Genomic DNA, 16,614 nt, shown 5'->3' on the forward strand with positions numbered 1-16,614 from the left:
CTTCCCTAGCGGTTCCTCCCTCTCTGTCTTGTTTCACTGAGTAACCACAGTGAGAATGACCATTCAGCCAATAGCCAACCTGACCAATTAGATTGTCCAAAGGGATGTCCACATACACAGACATTAGTGTTTTATTATATCGAATATCCTCATGTATGTAAATCTTCCTTGCCCAGAACTACCTGTCTTGTTCGAAATTGACTGAGCAACCACAGCGAAACTGACTAATCAGATTGCTTGAATGGACCTGACATACACAGACATTAACTTTTTTGTATTGTATATATTAATATAACACTGTAATTGTACAAATTGATAGATATAGAGTTGAGTATTTACCATTTGTTGTCTTTTTATATTCTTCGAATGCACAGTCTTAGAATTTTGCAACTAACCATTTCACTAGATACATGTCTGCACCCTATGCTTGCCGAGATAGGCTCCAGATCCCCCAGCGACTCTGCTCAGAACAAATCAGGTTTGGAAGATGGATGGATGGATTTTACTGTGTATAAATTGTATGAGATTAACAAAATTAACAGATGCAGTTTGTTTTTAAAACAAAGTGTAATTTTCAGCTACTTTATAGTTAGCGGCTGACACTTGCCACTTTATCCACGTTTCACTATGAACAGAATTCAAAACAGGTTTTCGGTCACTAATTGTGTAAGAATTTATGTGATATTTTTTCTAAAACATAGAAATATTGATATAAACATATAGTATGCGTTTTTAAAATACCAAATGATGAATTCACAAAATGAATAACGTTTCAAAAGCAAGCTTAAATTTCCTCTTTCAATAACGTTTTCCTCACTCCATGGCAGAAACCTTTGCATAAAAACCGAATATCACAGCGAGATTAATTAAGGCGAATGGCTCCTTAAGTTTTTAATGTTATATAATAAAAAACGTCTTTCTCTACTACAGAAAAAGTATTTATACTACATTAAGGTATTTTTGAAAATACAGGTCTTCACACTTGAAATGATACAAAAAGAAATCTATCAGACCGAATAATGGTGCTTTTTGTACCCCCGCTTCTTTCTACGCCATGCGCACATTTACTGGTGTTTAGTGGCCTTACTCGCACCATAACATACTGCAGCCATTACAATCCTGGCGATACGTGGCCGTGAGTTGTAACACATCATTCATATGTACTGTTACCTATTTTAGTCGAATGGGTGCCAGTCTCTCCACCCCAACGCCCAGAGTGAATTCCCCCCACACACTACGCGTATTGGCAACGCGAGCGCCAAGGCCCAAGCACAGTATAAATAGGGACACCGCGACAGCCGTACTCGTTTGCTTGTCAGTATCACGCACACCTACGTAGGCGCATGCGCGCGGCCACACGCTCACACTCGGGATCTATGCGCTGCCCTACTAGTTCCTCGCTCGTCGCTTTCAAGCTTATGGCAAAGAAAGCCTTATTTCTTTCCATAGTTGGTACCCCTATTACTCTTTAAAAATTCCGCCAAAAAAGAGAAGACGATTTACCAATACTTTGGGGCCGTTATCTCACGTAAGTTTAGCTGTTTTTTTCATTTTCTTCATTAGCGAAACGTAGGCAGCTGCATGTTGTGTATCAAACATGGCGGTCGCCAAGTTGCCAGGTAGGTGGATATTACTGCGGCTTGAATGTACTGTTTTTGTTGGTTTGTGACCAGCCAGTATTTGTACTCGGTATATTCTACATATATTTAACAGGGTGTTTCGTATATATTGATGTTGAGATGAAATTTGTAATATTGGCAAATGCCCGTTTTATTAAACTGTTTACTATCAGATGGCTTGGATGCCCTTTCAGCCTTCGAAATGCGTTGTTTCTCGCAGAGTATACGTCTTTTGCCGATTACGTTTTATTTAGTTTTAGATTTATTCCGTTAAGTCAGTCAAAAGCTAGTTTTGTGATTTTTTTTTTAAATTTGATTACTATGGATTTTTGAATGAGTCCTTTGCCACCTGTTTATTTTGTTCTTTTAATCCGGCATTGCCTTTGGTTTCATGTGAAAGAACTCTTTTTTTCCGCTCTTCTGATTGGGGCGCTGGATTTTTTGTTATCAAGTACATACTAGAGAGATTGTAGAGTTTTTATGTAGTCATTAATTTTGATTAACTGATATCTTGCTGAAATTGTCTACACAGTGCATTTCTGTGTGTGGTCATACACTCGTGGCCGGCAAATTTGTCAGCGGTACAGCTGACAACCAACCGTTGAAATGGGTGGCAACTCTGTCCTCCCTTGCTTACTGGCTATTCAGTATGTCAGTCATGCTCTGTTGAAGGGAGCATGGCGCTTTTACGCGTCTTTTAAGTAGCTGCACCGTTCAAGAGTGTCCGTTAACCGGCACGATAGTTTTATTTAACTTCTTTAATGGAGATCGCTTTGAAGCATTGCTTCAAGTCAGTTTGAACTTTTAAGTCACACGAGTGATTCGGTAATTCGTTCTCGCCACCCCACCCAGCTGTCAGTAGTTGTGATTATTTCGGTTTTATTTTCTTATTGCTGTGTTGGTTAGACAAGATCACAAGAATCAAAACCGGTGCCAAGGCAGCGGAATCAAGACTAGCATCTAGATTTAGTTTTGTGGGCCCCACTTCGGTTTGTAATCTTGAATTCGGGCGGGCTCCACCGCGCCTCTTCCGGTTTGGGCTGGTTTTGGCCGGCTTCTCCCTCCGCGTTGAGCAGTGTAGGTTTAGCTGTTAAACACGTTCGTCTCCGGGCTCCCTCGCCCCGGGCCGAGGGAGCACTGGTCCATAGGTGAGCCCACTTTTCACCGGACTTTTAACCAGTAGTCGTGGACTGCTGGCCACAGTGAGGTTTCAGGACACCGCAGGTAATAAAGTAAACGAGGAAATGTGCAGCGAGAAATGTCTGTCTGCTTTTGTGAGTTGCCTTCATTGGCCTTTTGTCTCGTTCGGTTACTTTTTTTATAATCCAAACAGTATTTTTTGATCTACCGATTAGGTGTTTGTGCCTGTAACCGTGATATATTAATTAATTTGCTGGTTTAAATAAGCTAGTTACTTTTGCGTGACCTTTAGATATTTGTTGATATGAAAATGGTGGCAGTTGCGTAATCATTAAGTTTTAAAGTTTTGATTCCTTCTCACACCAAGTGGTAGCATCAGTTTCAGGGCAAGAATGTGACCTGATTAACATTGAAGTGTCATTTCATTTGTACTGTCTGCTAAAGACGACCCACTTAAAACACATCCGCACAAACATGGCTGGTTCTCTGTTCCCACATTCTCGACAGGAATAGTTATCAAATTGTGGCGTAATTGTCCGTCACATTACAGTGCACGTTCTTAAAAGCTGTCTTGCTGATCGACAACTGTTTCTAATTCCTTAAGTCGATTTAAAGTGAATTTTTCTTTTTCCCATATTATAACCGGTAAAACTAGTGGTGAGTTTTATGGAATTTTAGCTACTGGTAAGCGCAGTAATAGTTTTGCAACAGTGGTGTTTAACAGTATTTAGATACTCTGGCAATGGTGATGCATAGAGAGAAGGAAAGTTTGTCTTTAAGAATGCATGTTTTGTATGCATTGTATCACCATCAGGAATAAAAACTTTAATGTTAAAGAAATTACAAATTGTAAATGCAATTCACCTTGAGGCATGGCTTAGCCCAAGATGATTCAAGAGCAGCTTGTTCTTTGAGTAATATATTTATATAGTATCTTTCCCTTCTCAGACCACTTATGCTAAAGACTGCCATTCAAATCCGTTCCAAATCGAGTTTAAAATTGTGTCTTAACCGTGTTTGTTGCTCTTAGCATTTAGTTTGTTAGGCACATTTGGATTTTATTTTGAATCGTGGGCATGTCTCACTGCCAAGTTTCACTCTTTAAGGAGTAGTCAGGCTTTCATTCAGAGATGGTCATTAGGAGATGCATGTTTTCCATTGATATGTAATGGTAGGAAATGTGACTTCTCTGGAAGTTAGCTATGTTTAATTATTTTGCTGTCATACCTCTATCTGCACAGTAACAAACACTTACTACCTCATAGCGACAGAGGCCCGATTTAAAATCTCCATTGCTGGCATTCTTTTTCTTGCCAGGTTTGCATGACTTTCCTTGTGTATGATAGATTAATTTAAAAATATAAATTGGTCCTGTCTGAGTGAGTGAATGTGGTAGTGCTCTGGCACCATACAGCATTGCCTCCTATCTTGAAGCCAGTTCTTCCTAAATGGACACCGTTTTCCTGAAGCGTCAAAAGGGTAAGAGGGCTTGAAAATGAGTGGTGCCCTTTAATGTTGGTTAGTTTGGTCGATCTTTAAAACAACATGACAATGACCATAATGTACTAAAGAATGGTGTTTTATAGGTTTTTACTGCAGTTTTTAGGGGAAAATTAATATGAAAGACTGCTTTTCATTTAACCAAAAGATGTTTGTATGCTTAATTCTACAGCATTATTTAGTTATTTGCCCAGCTGTAAAGGTTCTTTGAAGTTTAATTGTGCCTACAGAAACTGGGATTGCCATGTAGGTTTTTTTTTAATCCAACGCTTTCTATACAGATGTGTGCTGTTTGGAGAATGGCAGTGAAGTTCTTTTGAAAGATCACATTACTTAATGTTTGCTGTGCAATATTCAGTGTCATGTTTAGTAACAGATTTTGCTACAAATTTGTCCGTAAGACTGAATGCTGGGATCCTATATTTTACTAGAAAATCACTCCAATGGGTATAATTAATGTGGTTTTTATTTTCTTCATGGTCCATTTGTCACAGAGGGAGCCTGCAGTGAATGTCATGGTTGTAGTTTATTTTGTCACTGTATTAGTATATCCTCAGTTGTTAATGTAATAATCTTCCCTTACATTTACTGGATTGGTGTTGACAGAAGTTACAGGTAACATGACCTAATGTGTTTAGTGCTGTATATTATGAAGCATTTATCTTTTTGAAACATCCAACTACAGTAAATGAATTATGGAATTAATGTAAACTAGATGATTGAGTTTGATAATCCTTGATTTCAGTTTATTATACAAATTTCTAATTTTCATATTTGACAGTCATCCAACACAAGTTGAACTGTGAGTCTAAATGCATTGTGTACAGTTTTCTCTTGTCCAGCTCTGTTGCCTTGAGACTGATCATGAGCTCTGCAGTCTGTAGTTCCCAGAAACAGTGCAGTAGTTCATATTTTAAGTCCTTATTAGGCTTTGTTTTGATAAAGTACTTCTAGTTTCTGATTTTTAAAATCAATTTGTAAGCCTGTTAAAAATGAATGTGTATAGATCAGTTATTTTTAAATGTCCTGTAAAGTGCTGACATTTAAAATAGGTGCAGTTTAAAAATGAAAATGTTAGTTCATATGTAGTTTGACGATAAAATGTAAACTTTAATTCTTTGAAACATTTGTTACTTCATTCTGTCTAGTAAACTTTGGCAGAAAATCTGTCCATTGTAATACATTGTCTGTGGCATTGACTTTGAACTACCATTGAAGTACTTGATTGCATAGTCAACTATTCCATTGTAGTTGGCTGTGCTTGTTGACTCTCATTCCTTCAGTATGCAGTTTTTACAAGCACTGCTTTGTTCCAATAATATTGAGACTAACTTTAGAAAATGACGTGTGAAGTTTAAATATAAATTTTAAGACTGTTTTTACATAATGTCATTTGTTGTGATGCTTATAAAACTTTTGTGTTTTTTAATGTTTCATATTTTTGTCAATTTGCTGGTGTATGTATTTGAATATTTTATGATATGTTATGTAAACATAGGTACGGCGCAAAATACATGAATTCACTCTGAAACATTTAGCAGGAAATAAATATATAACATTTGAACTGTTATTCCCAGCAGGCACTAGTGATAGATATTGTTCATTGTGTGATTCCAGTCCTTTATTTAAGTAGTCAGTCTTGTTCAACTATTTGAAAAAGGATCATTGCACTCCTGTATAAGAATACAAGTAGTTTTATATGTAATTGTCATACCAGCCCTGTCCTTTTAAGTGTAACAAAATCACACAATTGTTTCAGGATGCTTGCCAAAGTTCTCTAGGGTATGTATTATAATTGTGCCATTTCCATGAGGTTTCCATCAGGTTTGGTTCCTGTCTCGTATGGTACTGCAGTCTTCAACTAACAGTATCCGAGAAGGTAACCCAGTAAATTGATGGGCAAGAGTTGTGATTATCTTAAGATAGTGTGGTTTTATCAGTTTAGTAGATAAGTTACACCTGTAGTAATGCTGAATGTTTTATCTATGTATTAATGGACTGCCAGTGGATCAGAACAAATGTGATGAAAAATTAACGTTGGCTGAAACTAGGAATGCACCCTTCAGGGTTTTTAGGGCCAATACCAATTACCAAAATATTACTTGATTGGCCTTTTCAGGATTTTTCACTATTTCTTTAAAAAGAATTTACTGTAAGCTCCTGCGTAATCACAGAGGTTTTTTTTTATGTTCTATATTAATGTGTTAACTTAAGCATTTTTATAATTAAACAATAGGTCACAGTTGTTACCTGTTTATTTTGAACATAACTCGATTTTGTAGGTTTACTTTTCAGTGACCCTAAAATAAGGTTCCTTTAAAATAATTTTTTGACAAAATGTAGAGAAAAATATTTATCCATAAGACATATGTATTACGGTAAATGCCTTGCATAGATAAGCTGACTTATTTAATTTCTTCTGTTAATATACTTATCTGAAAGAGCTTAGTTTTATAAAGGTAGGTTTAACCATTTGTCTAAAGTTTTCACACATTGTTCAGCAGATTTCATATTTTTCTTTGTAAATATCCATTCGTACAGTATATAAGACTTAATTTCCCGATTTTGTATAGTTAATGTAGTGCATATGTGGATATTTGAGGTTGACTCCTGAACTGACTTTATTGACACTTTTTTGTTTTGTTTTGTTTTTTTTGTTTTTTTTGTGTGTGTGTGAATTGTCTTTTCTTTCCCTAGGGCGGACTCTCTCTTCAGGTATACAACAGTTATCCAGAGGGTCTAGGAGCAGCACTCTACAGGGAGCAGTTTGACTTTAACGCTGAGCCACCTTGGGAGCCCAGCTGATAGTAGGAGTGCTCCATCTCCTGACTTGTCCATGTAAGTCCAGTGATTGATTTAAGGAGAATTAAACATTTTGGTATTAGACCCCTGTTGAACAATTAATGGCAGTTAGTAGAACCCAGAAAAAAATTGATTTTGTAACTTTGATCTGTTAAGAGTTCATGCACATAATGAAAACATTACTCTTGTTTAATAACCTAATAGTGATCTGGCATTTATACATCTGATGGATTGTGGATGTTTAGTTTAAATATGTCTTCATAAATCTACAAATGGCATTTCAAACAAAAATTGGTATGAACATTACAAAATCACTCCTGTATTTTGTCTGTCTCTGAAATGTGATGCCTTTAGACAATTAACTGGTAATCTTAAAAGGCTCGCTCTCATGGGGTTTGTATGTCTGGCTGCTTGTCTCAGTCCAAGACAGGTTTATTTGGTTAGACTAACAGTCTGCTGTGGAGACTTCACAGATTGGTCCCTTAGTTCCTCTTGCACACAGTGTGCCGTTGGGAGTGAAGGCCTGTCGAGACAGTGCTAAATGTGTCTAATGGTCTCTCTTCCACAGAACATCATTGCAGTCAAGCAGATATGAACATAATAGACAGTGGTGACGTAAAGATCTACTTTGTATTATTCCAGTACAGGCAGTGTTTAACATAGAATTAAGTACCCATTTGCACTAAGCACACACTACAGATCCCCTGGATTACGTTTTTGTAATTCATTGTTGAAACTTCACATCTTTTTCTGTCAAGTATTATGTTTAGCTAATTCCATCAAAGGAATCTTTTTGGGTCACTGCTACTTGTTACTACTGGTTAATGCAAGTAATTGGCATTAAATGCAACCGTCCCCACTAATTTCAAATTTAGGCCTATTGATTTCCCACTGTATTTATAGTCAATTTGATTTAACTTTTTAATTTTAGGTACAGTATTTTGTCGTCTCTTGATTGCCTTGCTCTCTACAGTTCAGTGTCACAGTCTAAATTGTAACTGGGATTAAATTTTGTTTATGTAATGGGCAACTGCATCTAGCAAGGAATTGTAGTTATATTTTATGTTGGGGAAGATGGGGTTTAGTCATAAGGAATACACTTGTAGTTTGAGATTATAAGGCATTTGCTTTAATCCTGAAAGTTTGTTTACTGCGACATGCATGAAAAGTGAGTGATAGGGCCACAGCTTTGAGTCTGTCTCCCGTGCTTAGTGTAATTAACTGTTGACTGAGTTTATTGTAGGTTTCATCTGGCTTGCAATACTGTGCTATTTGCTAAAATAGATTTTTAGTATGTTAACAATCTGAGCAGTGCACAGCATCATATTAGGGCCCAACGTATGTGAAAACCTACAATAGCAAAACTGAGGTGGGACTTTTTTTGCTTTAAATGTGTTTAAAAGACCGCATAGTGCTAAGTGTGTTTTATGATGTGTGAAATTTGGTCTTCATGTATATGTTTATGTTCATTGCCCAATATCTGAGATATGCATATTAGGTTAATTAGTGATTCTTTGTTGGCTAGTGCAGGTTAAGGTGGCCTGTGCATGAGATTACCCTATGATGGTGTAGTGCACTGGTACCGTTTGAACCGGTGTCTGAATTAGATATATGGGTAAGTGGATGAATGGACTGCCTTTATTGAATTACAGCAATCTCTGAGCTTAACTTTTTACATGTGTAGGGAGTTTTGAACTAATAAGAAAAATGACATTCTGTTCAAGTTCAGTTTAGATGAGCAGAATTTTGCAAGGTGGTTGTAGTACTCTGCAAGTATGCTGATGAATTTGAATATGTCTATTTTAATACAGTATAAAACTGGATGGAAACAAAGATGATGTCAAGTTTCATCCTGAAACACCTAAAATTGGTTCCATCATCTTTAGGAGCTAGCAGTAGTTGAAATTGTAAATCTGTTTAATGCATTATATGTTAGATGTTTTTACAAATTAAAAATTGAAGATGTTCCTTACTATGCATGGTTTAGAATGTATTACTTTCACTAAAATCTTCTATATACATTTGACTAGGTTTTATTTGCACATGCTATTCCCCTCTTGATTTAGATTAACTATAAATATAATTAAGGGGGCTTGTTTAAGTCAGTACTTAAGTAACTACATTAGTATTTCCCTCTGCCTCCTTTTAGTTGAAGTTTGTCAGATTTTGTAAGCAGAGGGGATAATTTTATGACTGATTAGTGTGACAGAAGGACTGATTTATAATAACTTTGATTTTCAGTTTGTTGCATATTCCAAGAGTCCCAATATAAGGCTCAGTGACTACTTCATTTTTTGGCAACTTGGTTTATGATTGTCGGTTTTGCGGAATACGGCTGAGATGAAAGGATTTGTTGATGAACCCAGCTACACAATCGATCTTTTGGAAGAAGGAGCAACTGTGAAAGATGTCCTTGATAATCATATATATGAGCAGGCTTTGGTAAGTTTAGTGTCCTGTCTTGTCTGTTAAGAAACAACCTCCTTAAATGCATGGAGTACAGAAAGCTGATTTATTGAATTTAAACTTTTTTTCCCCTCCCACCATAGGCTGAAAAGAGTGCGTTTTTTGTGGCAGACCTTGGCAACATAGTAAAGAAACATGTACAGTGGAAAAATGTTATGTCTCAAGTGAAACCCTTCTATTCTGTGAGGTGCAATGCAAGTCCAGCTGTTATTGAAATCCTTGCAGCTCTGGGCACAGGCTTTGCCTGTGCTAATAAAGTATGTGGTACATTTTTGCTTTTTCCTTTGTTGCTTGCTTACAGTTTTGTTCAGTCACATGTATGCAGTATTAACAATTATCCATTGCTCTATGCAGTACATTTGGGGTGTGGTTTTTTCCTTTAAGGTACTTGTTCTGCTTGCCCTGCATACTTTGCTCATTAAGACCATGTGCCTTTACAAAGAACATCTTTTAATGTGCTTCAGCTGCATTTCAAAGTGACCCATTTTTCTTTTTTTTCATCAGAATGAAATTGCACTTGTTCAGAGTTTTGGAGTATCACCTGACAATATAATTTACACAAATGTGTGTAAACAACTGTCTCAAATAAAGTTTGCAGCAAGAAATGGGGTTGACATCCTTGTTTGCGATAATGAAACTGAATTGATGAAAATTGCTCGCTGCCATCCAAGTGCCAAGTAAGTTAACTTTATGTTCAGTTTTTTGGACAGTGTTTTACATATACATTGTATAGAATTGTATAAATAGATATTTTCCTGTTTTCTTTACAGTGTTTCTGCTTCTAACCTGCTTCTTGTACTCTTGTATGTAGATATCAAGAGTTATTATGGAAAGCTTTAAAGTACATCAGTTTCATAGTCAACTTAAAAGGACATGTAATAAAAAAAAAAAAGAAAATAAGTAGCTTTAGAGAAGGTAACACTTCAGATTTTTATTCCAGGTTTCATGACAGGTTTTGGCTTGCTGGTGCTGGGTGCAGTCTGTCTTAGAGACCCTAATTGCTAGTTTTCTCTCCGTACAGGAATTTTTCTGTAGGTCCTTCATACTGTGGTCAATTCTGAAGCAGGGCTGCTGCAACCTAAACATCTTCTACTTCTGACAGTCTTCAGGGTTGATTGTATACCAACTGTGCCCCAATCATCTTGTCCTTCTCTTAGGCTGTTGCTACTAGTTGTAATGGAGACCAGCAGCGCAGAAGAACATATGTGCATGTCCTTTGGCTCCACACTGAAGAACTGCCGACATCTTTTGGAGCGTGCAAAGGAGTTGAAACTTCAGGTGGCTGGAGTTAAGTGAGTCATGAAAAATACCATTTAAGATTTTTAATTCCTGGTATATTTAAAAGTGGTATTTTCATAAAGATTACTTAAATAGCTTTGAAACAAAGTGAGTGGGTTCAAAGCTAGTAGTGACCTTTTTTTTTATACTGTTTTTGGTTATAGATTTCACATTTCAAGCTCTTGCAGAGATCCACAGACTTTTATTCATGCGGTATCTGATGCACGTTGTATCTTTGATATGGGGGTAAGTAGGCTTTTTCGCTTCTCAGCTTGAAACTTAAGTGGCTAAATTTATGATAGTATCACTCTAGGGCAAGGGACAACCCTTCAGGAGAAAGGCATCTCTTAAGTTAAAGCCCAAGCTGGAATGGAACCTTTGTGATAGCTTGGCATAAGTATTGAGAATGGCCCCAGTGGCTAGATGTATGAAAATATGATGATGGATCAAGTGTTAATTTGTCTATTGAGCAGAGCGTTTTCTGACAATCTTTCTTTCACCCTTACAGGCATGTTTTAAATAGGTTTAGATTACCTTTCGGTTCTTCCAGAGGGGCTTAAAGTGGAGAAGGACAAACAAATTGTGATTGCATTCACTACACTGTTGGCACGCAGACTTATTCTGATAAACTGGAAGATCCCAAACTCTCCTCTTTTAAGTCAGTGGGAAACTGATGTGGTGTTATACAGTACTATTTGAAATTGGAAAAAATCAAATACTCAGAGGATCTGTACAGACTTTTTTCAAAACATGGCAGGATCTAATCAGTAATATTTTAAAATAAGTTTATAAAGCACAGAGAATTTATTTATTTAGGTATTTTTACAAGCCTTAAATTTTACACCGTTTGGCTTGCTCTCTCTCTCAGGGATGGGGATCGATCTGTTCTTAACATAATTCTTTTTTTTTGTAAAAACTTGATTGCTATGTATTGATTGTAATAAAATTAATAAATAAGAAAAAAAAAAATTACCTTTCAAGGTTTGGAGGAATTTCCCAAGTTCAGTCTAGGATAATTTATTCTAATAAATTTAGAAATTGGTTAGTCTTTTAATTGACCTCATTAATACTCATTTAAACATTTTAGTTTTTTTTTTACACAAAAACTTGAAATGCCTAAGCTTTCTTTGCCAATTTCTTTAATTCACTTTGTTCTATAGATTTCTTTCCACAAGTCCTAAATGCCACAAAGAGCGTGTTTGGTTGGGGCTGTTACTTCAGTGAAACTTTAATACCATATTCACTTGCTTGCTCATTTACGAGAAATGTAAAAAAGGGTAGATTGGATAAAATACAAATGAAGCACGAGTGTTTAAAGCTGTGACAAAATACAAATATTAGAGCTACTAAGAACACTACTCTTACATGGAGAGCAGTTAAAAGCAAGACACATTGATTGTGAAACTGTTTTTATTAACCAGCTGCAATGGGTTTTGCCAGGACTAAATATAGAAACTACTGTATTGAGCATTTACCTTTTTATTAGTTTGTTTTTAGCCATTGTTTGTTGTCATTACTGATATTAACATGACTTGTGCAACACAGTTGGCACAGCCTTGAGTTGTATTTTGAGCCTTATTTCAGTATTTTTGTCTGATCGTGTGGATGGGGTGGGTATTGTAGACTAAGTGGGGATTTGATGTAAAGGTGAGGTGTTATTAAAAACCTTCTCATGTAGTAAAAGTGCTGAAACATTTATTTTCTAGGAGGAATTTGGCTTTGACATGAGTATCTTGGATATTGGTGGCGGATTCTCCGGAGCAGAATTTCAACTTGAGGAGGTATCTTGAACAATCAACACTATGAAAGTATTGGTTACCCTTGTATGTTTTAATGCACTTAATCTTGTCTTTTCTTAGGTGTTCTGTTATATTTATTGTCATGGAGCATAATAGTCAGCATCTTTAGTGCTTATAGGTTTAGTAAGACACTAGACTCAGCTAGGTAAAATAAACCTGTCTGCTGCTTTGCCTACGTGTACCACCCTTTTTTCTTTTTTTTATTTTTTTTTTTTTTTTATTTAACTTGCCCTCTGTCTTGGTCAGATTTGACCATCAATTTTTTGCCTACTTATTTCCTTTGAACTTTGCATGCATGTTGATCTCTAGTGAGAGTGCAATATTTAGTTAGTTTTGACCTAGGATCTGTACATTATGTCAAATTTAAATTTCTCATTTCCTTCAAATTTTTCATATGTGTTAGCTAAAAGTAGAAGTGTTGATCAAGTAGTTAGCGTGGTGGACTTTTGATCAAACAGTCAAAGGTTCTAGACTAATGTAGGCAAATTATTAAAAAAATAATAATAATTTGGATTCAGTATGACAGTTAAGCAGTATTGGTCAAGTGGTTAGCGTGTCCGATGTTCAAATATTCTGCTTTGAGACCAATATACACAAACCTCTTTTTAAAGTTTACTAATTTTTTCATTGTTATACAAATTTGGTGAAATACTGTGATTTTGTGATATTGACTCAGTGAATAAAGTGTTGGACTTTTCTAAGAATGAAGGTTAGATTCTCCAATAGATAAAATCACATCCAGTACTTCACATGTGTTAAGGTTTCACCATGGTTAGGATTTTCTGAAATGAGAACATGAGTGGATCTTATGGTTTCACTTTAAGATTGTAGGTTTGATTCCACTCTGTCGCTAATGGAATTTCTATCAAATCACTTTCCCACCTAAGTCAAGAATATTGTGAGGTGGACTATGTGGCATAATGGAGGCTAAAAAATAAAGGTTAAGTGAGGTGATTTTATTCAAAAAAAAAAATGAAAGTTTTTTCTTATACTAAGATTTTGTTGGTCATACGTGACTAAAAATAACATTGTGGGGTGCTCTTAAAAGAATTTAATTAAAATGCGTAGACTCCTTTTTAAAAAAAAAAAAATTCTTAGAATTTGAAAATGTCTCCAATTATAACCTTTCTCTTCTACTTATATGATGTCATTTTCTTTCCATAGTTCAGCTATTTTGAAATTTTACTTTTAACGATGCTGTGCATTTTAATTTTTTTTTAATCCATGAGCCATATGGGCTTCTGGCACAACTCAGATGGTTCCTGTGCTTTTCTTATCACTGTGATATGTTGGAGCAGTAGCATGGAATGTGTTGTATGCTTACTAGACTTGCTGCTTAGACTTTCACTGTTCTATGTACACAAAGGTGAACTTAATATTGGACTTAAGTTAATCACGAAGGCTGACTGTGTTTTGTGGACTAGCCTGGACTGTTTAGCGCACCTTGTTCCACCCAACTGTAGCACCAAACTGCTGGCTGTTGTGACCAATGTCTTATACTTTCTGCATGACAATTTGGTTTTTCTGTAGTACATTTTAAGCACACATTAATTTACATTTTTTCTAGTAGATATTTTTCTACCTGATGCCTTGAGACCCTCTGTTTGGAGAAATTGTTTGCTAGTTAATGTTTTCAAAGGGTTAAGCGCATTTACTGTTTTCAAAAGTATATCCTGTGTAAGTTTTGCCTCGTTTTCTGTTTGTTTAGGCTTTTGTGTCAAAACAGTTTCACTGTAAGTTCATTAAAGTACTTTAAAATGCTAGTACTATTAAATTATAATATTGAAGGTAGTTTTTTGGTTTGCTTTTTGTGATCCAAAGTTTTTTGTTTTCTTTGTTCTTCCTTCTCTGCAGGTATATAGTGCTATTAGTCCTCTGCTTGATGTGTATTTCCCTCCAGAGTCCGGTGTGTCTGTTATTGCTGAACCAGGAAGTTTTTACGTTGCTGCTTCATTTACACTTGCAGTAAACATAATTTCAAAGAAAGTGATTGCAAGAGATCATCATGATAAATTCACAGGTTAGTTAAACACATGCTTAGATACATTTTAGTTACTTTTAACTACTTTAGTTAATTTTGATGCAACTTTTGTTGTAGATTTGGAACCATCACCAAATGATGAACCAGCATTTGTGTATTACATGAATGATGGTGTATATGGGTCTTTTTCCAATAAGTTAGCTGAAGAGACCATTACAGTTCCTTTGGTTCACAAGGTAAGGATTATTTTTACCTGAGTCCCTGGTCTTTTTATTGCAGCAATGATGTCTAGGTTCAGGTCCATTGTTAATTTAACTTGCAGGAATATTGGCTAAAAACCTATTTTGATAGCTTTCTCTTTTACATGTTAAATATTCTTTTTTGTTTTTGTTAGAAATACAATAAAGATGAAGTCATGTTTGCCAGCAGTTTGTGGGGCCCATCTTCAGATGGCCTAGACCAAGTTGTCGAGCACTGTCTGTTGCCTGAGCTGAATATTGGAGACTGGGTGATTTTTGAAAATATGGGTGCTAACAGCCTGGGGGAGCAGGCCAACTTTACTGATTTTCAGAAACCACCCATATACTATGTTATTTCGGCTTGTGATTGGTAAGTTTTTGTACTAATTTCTCATATTTTGCACGTCAAACCCATTTTTTGTCACTAGTTCTGTTTTTTAGTTTCACTCGTAAACTACCAAACAGTACTCAATTTTGTTCCTTGACCTGGTTTATCGATATATGGCTTGATGTAGCCAGAAACTTTATGCATAATTGCAGATGGAAATGTAGTTATAATAAAAACAAACAAGTAAAATACAACTGCTTTCTTTTATTTTCAATTTCTGTCTTCAAATGGGAAGTGTTTAGCAGACAATTTTAATACAGTTTTTATTCCATAGGTACGACATACAGGAAGCAGGAATAACACTGGATGCTACAATGAAGAAATGGTCTCTTGTACATGCTTGTTTTCAGCTGGGTCCTGATACCTTTTCCTCACTGGTTTAAGGCATTTCCATCTGACGTTCTTGCGTCTTCAAAATTGATAAATTGCCTGGTTAACATTCCAAAGTCGAAGTATATTGAATGCAGAATTGAGGCATTTAACTGGGATCAGGCAAAAGTGTATTTTATCTGGTCGCCTAATTGTACAGAAGTTCAAAAATACATTTGCTTTGCTCTGACACCCAAATTTACTTGATCATACTGTATTAAAATATGCAACAAAATGGATGACTCAGATGAGATGGAATCCTACTGCTGGGTTCCCCTGCTTAAAGTTTACATATGCGTTTGTGTTTTTCCTTTTTTAATTACAGAATACAGCACAGGTTTTCAGTCTTGAAAATTGTCTACCCAAGATGTAATAGCTCTCCGTAGAGTACCATTTAGAGCAGAATTTGTAAATTTGTGCTTTGACGTGTAGTGGTAGAAAGTCAATGTGACTTTTCAGTTGGCTTGTGATATAATTCAACTTCACCCTCGTCTGATTGCAATAAATTTCTTGTGTAAGTTTTGCTACTTTGTTCCCTGTTCAAGTGATAGAGTTGTACAGTCTTGGGCACACTAAGCTTTAGCTATGTTTTCTTCACTGTATAAATTGTATTCCTGTTTAGTATAGTTGTGATGCCCTGCACAGTGTTACCAAATCGTGCTGTCTTTTTAAACTTTTTTAAATTAAAATTGACCAGGTGTGATTTATTCACATCCCTTTATTTTCTTTGTTCAGCTTATTTAATTTTGTCTGTAAATTTGTTACCAGTCGTAGAAGTTTGTGAGACTAAAGATTTTGGGAAGTTCCATTTAACTTGTCTTGCTTTGGTATTTAGACTTTTTAATCTACGGCAGTAAGTATATAATTTGACAGGCATTGACTGGATCTGCAATTTTTAGCAACATTACATCTATATGTTCAATTGTTTTAGAAAATGTATGTAGGATTATAAACAGAAGTAAATTTACTTACAATTTTGGCATAAGAATATTTTGCTAGCCCTTTAAGTTTGACAGTCTGTCTAGGCTAAATC

General features: G+C 35.8%; 1 protein-coding gene across 3 annotated transcripts; it reads left to right on the forward strand.

Annotated features, from left to right (window-relative positions):
- The first annotated feature begins 1,303 nt into the window (after positions 1-1,303).
- Positions 1,304-16,302, forward strand: LOC120516102 (antizyme inhibitor 1-like). 3 transcript variants are annotated; one of them, XM_039737564.1, is made up of 12 exons: positions 1,304-1,528; positions 6,957-7,097; positions 9,303-9,503; positions 9,611-9,784; positions 10,032-10,204; positions 10,685-10,819; positions 10,970-11,051; positions 12,512-12,586; positions 14,459-14,624; positions 14,703-14,821; positions 14,980-15,194; positions 15,487-16,302. In XM_039737564.1, the coding sequence occupies exons 3-12, from the start codon at positions 9,402-9,404 to the stop codon at positions 15,593-15,595; spliced, it is 1,350 nt and encodes a 449-aa protein (XP_039593498.1). In that variant the 5' UTR covers positions 1,304-1,528; positions 6,957-7,097; positions 9,303-9,401; the 3' UTR covers positions 15,596-16,302. The 3 variants fall into 3 exon arrangements, with proteins under 3 accessions (XP_039593498.1, XP_039593499.1, XP_039593500.1); XM_039737565.1 differs by lacking the exon at positions 1,304-1,528 and adding an exon at positions 2,684-2,843; XM_039737566.1 differs by lacking the exon at positions 1,304-1,528 and adding an exon at positions 4,159-4,238.
- Positions 16,303-16,614: the final 312 nt, after the last annotated feature.

The sequence above is a fragment of the Polypterus senegalus genome, chromosome 15, assembly GCF_016835505.1.
Source record: "Polypterus senegalus isolate Bchr_013 chromosome 15, ASM1683550v1, whole genome shotgun sequence".
Lineage (NCBI taxonomy): Eukaryota > Metazoa > Chordata > Cladistia > Polypteriformes > Polypteridae > Polypterus > Polypterus senegalus.

Excerpts from the sequence above, each read along its gene's own strand:
- LOC120516102 (XM_039737564.1), top strand. The coding sequence starts at position 9,402 with ATGAAAGGATTTGTTGATGAACCCAGCTACACAATCGATCTTTTGGAA. Across the intron at positions 10,205-10,684 it reads CGCTGCCATCCAAGTGCCAA|GCTGTTGCTACTAGTTGTAA; the intron begins GTAAGTTAACTT and ends TCCTTCTCTTAG. Across the intron at positions 15,195-15,486 it reads GTTATTTCGGCTTGTGATTG|GTACGACATACAGGAAGCAG; the intron begins GTAAGTTTTTGT and ends TTTATTCCATAG.